This window comes from Salvia splendens, chromosome 9 (genome assembly GCF_004379255.2).
Source record: "Salvia splendens isolate huo1 chromosome 9, SspV2, whole genome shotgun sequence".
In the NCBI taxonomy this organism is placed as follows: domain Eukaryota; kingdom Viridiplantae; phylum Streptophyta; class Magnoliopsida; order Lamiales; family Lamiaceae; genus Salvia; species Salvia splendens.
In genome coordinates this window covers 20,168,249-20,173,943 of record NC_056040.1, presented here as the reverse complement: position 1 = coordinate 20,173,943, position 5,695 = coordinate 20,168,249, and the positions used below count along the sequence as shown (strand labels likewise).

The window sequence follows — 5,695 nt, the reverse complement described above, 5'->3', positions numbered from 1 at the left end:
GTATTCGTAGATATTTTTATACTCGTACCAAAGAGTCTTTACTGATAATCTAAGCTCTTATCCATTAGCATTATTCGAGCTAACAGTAAAAAAATTCTTTAATCTTTTTACCCAATTTTTTTATCTTTCCATTCATACAACATAGATATATGGATTGGGGCAAGGGCATCAAATACAGGGGTAATTGTGGCCCTTGTGGGATCGTTTGATCATCTATGATTTGATTATTTTAAAGGAGAGATTAAGAATTAAATCCGTGATTGATTAAGCTGTAAAACAGTAAGTTTGTAACCATAACATAACTAACAGGAAAGAAGGAGAAAAAAAAACCCATAAACATAACTGGTGAGGAAACGAGATTTTTTTGGGGGGGTTTTGGTTATTGGGATAGGAGGTGTAAACTTGAGCTCCAGAGATTCATCATCTCTTCGCACAAAACACAACACAACACAACCTCTCTATCCCAAAGAGAAAAGAGATGCTCCATAGCTCTGTGGCGATAACATCCTCAAAATTAACATGCTCTTTCCAATCTACTTCCACTTCCGACTTCCATCGCCCCTGCAGACGCCTCTGGCTCTCCGCCAAGATAGACGATGCCTCCGCCGACCAATTTCTCCAGAATAACTCCATCGCCGATTTCATGAGGTTTAAGAGGGATAACCACGCCCAATTGCAAACCGCTCTTCTCACCTACCGCAAGAAGTTCCCCTTCTCCCTTCTTCAACCGTTTCTTCAAGTATAATTTCTCATCTTTTCTTCCCCTACCCCCAATCTTCTTCTATGCGGTTTATTCATAGGTGATTTTTTTTTTGCTCTGTAGGTGGATTTGGTCTCCACGATTCATATTGCTGATAAGGAGTAAGTTTTTTTAATTTCTGTTAAATTTTCAATGCTCAATTGTTCAAGTTTTAGAAACGAAAAATTTCAAGCCTGCCTTTCAACTCAGTTGTCAAATATTAGCAACTGTAAAAGCATTCGTTATATAATTAAGTCAGAATCAGATACAGGCTTCACCATTATCTTCCACTTTATTGCACTATTCTACATTGTTTAGTGTTTGCAGTTCAATTTAGACCCCATGTTCATGTATCTATTCTGAAATTGGAACTTAAAAATAATGTATTAAAGGGATCAGTGAGTAATCAGATATGCACAGTTATAGTTTGTTTCACGTGCCAACGTTCTCATTGTTGTGTGCATAAGGGCACCCGCAACGCTGTGCCGTTGCGGTTCCTATGCCGTTCCAGCGGAACGGTTCCGCGGCAGCATGCGTTGCGGGGTGCGTTCCGTCGCCGTTCCGTGCCGTCGCCATTCCTATGCCGTGCCGCGTTCCGTTCCGGAGGAACGCGGAACGGAACGTTCCGCCACTCGCCGAGGCGACGTGACGGCCTCCCATTCGACGCGTGAAGCCCACTCGCTGCCCCGCGAGTGGGCTTCGTCCGGTGACGCAATAATTCATTTTTTTTTTAAATTCGAATTTAATAAAAAAAAAAAATTTGCAACGGTAATGAGACCGTTTTTTTTATATCCGTTTTTTATTTTTTTTTAATTTTTATTTTATTTATTTACTCTATAAATACTCATTTCAATCACAAACACACATCTATTCCTCTCTATTTCCACCCCAATTTTCATCTCAAATCAACTATATTTTCCTTCTCCCAAATTTAATCAAACTAATGGATCCTTATGAACAAATGTGTCAAATATTGGAACAATCACTTGAAGAAGGTCGGCGACGGGAGGCGGAAGAAGTCGCGCCGCCCCAACGACGCTCCCGTACGTACATCCATCGTAACCGGGAGGAAGCCGCCGCAAGGTTAGTACGCGACTACTTCTGCGATAACCCGGTTTGGGGAGATACGTACTTCCGTCGCCGTTTCCGCATGGGGAAACCGTTATTTCTCCACATCGCGAATACTTTGGCAGCCCGGGAAGAGTTCTTCCAGGAAGGGTTCGACGCGGTCGGCCGTCCCAGCCACACGACGCTGCAGAAATGTACTGCAGCAATCCACCAGCTTGCGACTGGACAAACGGCCGACATGTTCGACGAATACCTCCACATCGGAGACAGCACTGGGCGAATGTGCTTGCTCAAATTCTGCCAAGGCGTCCGGGCAGCCTTCACTGACGAATTTCTCCGAAGGCCAAGCACGACCGATTGTCAGTTCCTGCTCAACCTTCACGAAACAGTGCACGGATTCCCCGGGATGCTCGGCAGCGTCGATTGCATGCACTGGCAATGGAAGAATTGCCCGGTGGCGTGAAAGGGGTCCTACACAAGCGGCCACAAAGGCACCCACCCAACCGTTATACTTGAGGCTATTGCCGACTACCGCCTTTGGATCTGGCACGCGTACTTCGGGGTCCCCGGGTCGAACAACGACGTAAACGTGCTCCACCAGTCCGACCTCTTGACCGAAGTTTTGGATGGTAAAGCGCCGGCCATCAACTTCGTCGCCAACAACCGGCTTTATAAAATGGGGTACTATCTCGCCGATGGCATCTACCCGAAGTGGCCTACCTTCGTGAAGACGTGCAGTGGGTCTGCGAACCCAAAGCAGGCTCTTTTTGCGCAGAGGCAGGAGGCTGCTCGCAAGGATGTGGAGAGGGCGTTCGGGGTTCTCCAAGCGCGCTTCAACATCATCAAAGCTCCGGCTCGTACGTGGTTCATGGAAAACATGGTCGACATCATGTATACGTGCATAATCTTGCACAACATGATTGTCCAAGACGAAGGACCCGAGGCGGTAAATTGGTTCGACGACGAATCCCCCGGAAGCTCAACCGCAAGTAGTCCGCCTCGAAGTGGAGCGCATCCGTCTATACAAGAACGGTTATCTATTCGTGCAAGGACACGCGACTCTAGTGCCCACACCCAACTCCAACATGATCTAATTGAGCACATTTGGGCAAATTTTGGCGGATGAAATTATTAAAATTGTGTACTTTTATTTTTTTAGGATTTTAATTGTCTGCTTTTTATTTTTTTAGGATTTTAATTTGTAATTTTTTTTAATGTTGTGTGTTTTTTAATAAAGTGTGTTTGTTTTTTAAAGTGTGTTTATTTAAATTGAATTGGGTTGGAAATAAAAAAAAATGAAATTGAATGAATAGTAATTTAAGGAACGGTTAAGGAACGGAGGGTTGCAGGTTCGGTTCCTTAGTTAAGGAATGGAGTAAAAAAGTACAGTGGGCCCCTCAAATAGTGGTTTAAGGAACGGTATAGGAACGGTATAGGACAGCATTGTGGATGGCCTAAGACTAAATGTTTTTGTAGGTACTTTGCAACCCTACAGAAAGAACTAGAGGGATATGATTGTGTTCTTTATGAGATGGTTGCTAGCCGAGAAAGTCTAGAAAACAGAAGGAGCCCCGGGCCTAGGAAGAAACTTACGAGCTCAAACTCACGGGGATTTAATATTATTGGATGCATTCAACGACAAATGGCCAAGTTGCTTATGCTTGACTTTCAATTAGATTGTCTTGACTACCACGCAGATAATTGGTATCATGCAGATCTTGACTTAGAAACTTTTAAATTGCTCCAGGTATAATTCTATCCTAATAGGCTAATATCATCCTCAAGTAAATTGTGTTGCACACAACCTTTATCATTCAATATAATAATAGCAATAGCTACTTGTTGCCAATAATTTTTTGAGAAAATTGTTACTGCCGGAGTGTGCAAGTAGGTTTCGTTCTACGCTGAAAGAGTTCAGTATATTATATTGCTTCTGCTATGCTTTTTTTCCATTTGGCTTTTCTGACAAGAGCAAAATGATATCCATTTGTTTTTCTACAATAAGATCAGATTTTGCAAGACATTGTTTCGGCACTTCTGGAAAACACTTCCATAAAACACTGAAACAGACATTTTATTTGTTGTCTTTCCTATTTATCATACAAGGATTCATGTAGTGATTGGTAGTCTTTTACCTGACTGAATCAGCTTGAAAAAGGTGAAAGCTTCTTCACATTTGCCAGAGATATGACACTTAAGTCCACAAAAGCTATGGTGCAGCCTGCTCCGCCCCGAGAAGATCTTGGTCCTTGGAGGTCCAAACTTTTATGGGCCGCCCGCGTTGTTCCAATGCCTCTCGTTGGTCTGCTCATCATAGGAGGTGTTTGTGCGGATATTGGAAACCAATCAGAATATCCAGAAGTAGAAGCCTTGTCCAGGCTCGATTTTGGTGCAGCAATGAAAGTATTCCTTGCAAAGAGGCTAACATCTGAGTAAGTTTTCCTAATTGAATATACTAATTATAATTAATACAAGTTTTTACATATAAGTCTCTGTTTATAGGTTTGCACAGGTAACAGCTGATGTGGAAGAGACATCTGTGATCATCGGCGAGAGGAACAGAGCTGCTACAGAGGCGCTACGAAGAGCCATTGATGGAGGCAACAAGAAGATTGCGATCCTGTATGGGGGAGGGCACATGCCGGACTTGGGACGAAGGCTGCGGGAGGAGTTCGATCTCGTCCCCTCCCAGGTACAGTGGATAACGGCGTGGTCCATAAAGAATAGGAATCTCACAAGTAGCTCTCTCCCATTCCTTAAGAAAATAGCTGAAATCTTTCAGTGGCCCTTAAATAGATACCAAACTCTTGCGTTGCTCATATTATCTTCTCTGCTTGCATTAGATCTCTGGTTTTGGGAACTCTTTTTTGGCACCACTGTGAATTGGGTGTCGAATGTGGCTTCGGATTTGATTCATTATGTTGATAGCAACCAATTCATGTGATTTGGAATCTTGTAAATTCAGTGCTGATTGTAGGGATATTGTGTGCATTCATGAAATACAGTACTCTGTTATAGTGAAACATTCAAATTGAATGGAATGAGATGTGTTTTTAACTCACAACACATTCATATAAAAATCAGTAAAAAAAAGTTAAAAATGCAAAGTCAATTCACGCATATATACAAGCAAATGAAGTAGATAAACTACTTATAAAAATCTCCCTAAATACACTTCAAAATTTGCTCAAGTTTTGTTCAACATAGAGATGGGAGGAACAACTTATAAAACTTCCCTATTGTGTAGACATTTACAGACAATCGACATTAGCGTCAAACTAAAATTCTTCGGTTAACTGAATATATATATAAAAGTTTTCAACAAATTCTACCGTCAACAAAGTTGCCGACGAACTTTTCCGTCGGTAATCGAATAGCGATTATGGTGTGTACACTTCACCAAAATCCATCAGTCTGTTGGAAAATTTAACGACATTATAAAATCCTAGTATTTTGCTTGATAATTAAGCTGATCATACATCTATACTGCCTAAATATGTAGTTCACTTTATTAGCTAAATAGTGAACTTCAGATTTGGTACCTAAAAAATGCACTTTACACTTTTTAGATCCTTGAAAAATATCACTTGAAGTCTATAAATTAAAAAAATTCCTTAATTTCTTTTTTTACCCTTGAATCCTAAAATAAAACCTTTTAGGTCCCTAAGAGTGTCCACACGGCGCCAGCCGAGGGAGGTGGCTGGGCCGCGCCTCCCTATAGTGGAGGACGAGGACGGACAAGGCGGCAAGGGGTGGAAGGCCATGCGCCGACTACTCGGCGCAGAAGAGGCGGTGGGCCCGCCAGCGCGGTGGCCGCCGGCGATTTTCAAATTTTTTTAAAAAAAATTTCTTCGTTATTTCTATATATACACCCATTCCCTCTCATTA

General features: G+C 42.2%; 1 protein-coding gene across 1 annotated transcript; it reads left to right on the top strand.

Annotated features, from left to right (window-relative positions):
• The first annotated feature begins 332 nt into the window (after positions 1-332).
• On the top strand, positions 333-4,868 carry LOC121749562. The gene is made up of 5 exons (XM_042144129.1): positions 333-739; positions 824-861; positions 3,284-3,554; positions 3,956-4,239; positions 4,310-4,868. The coding sequence occupies exons 1-5, from the start codon at positions 479-481 to the stop codon at positions 4,749-4,751; spliced, it is 1,296 nt and encodes a 431-aa protein (XP_042000063.1). The 5' UTR covers positions 333-478; the 3' UTR covers positions 4,752-4,868.
• Positions 4,869-5,695: the final 827 nt, after the last annotated feature.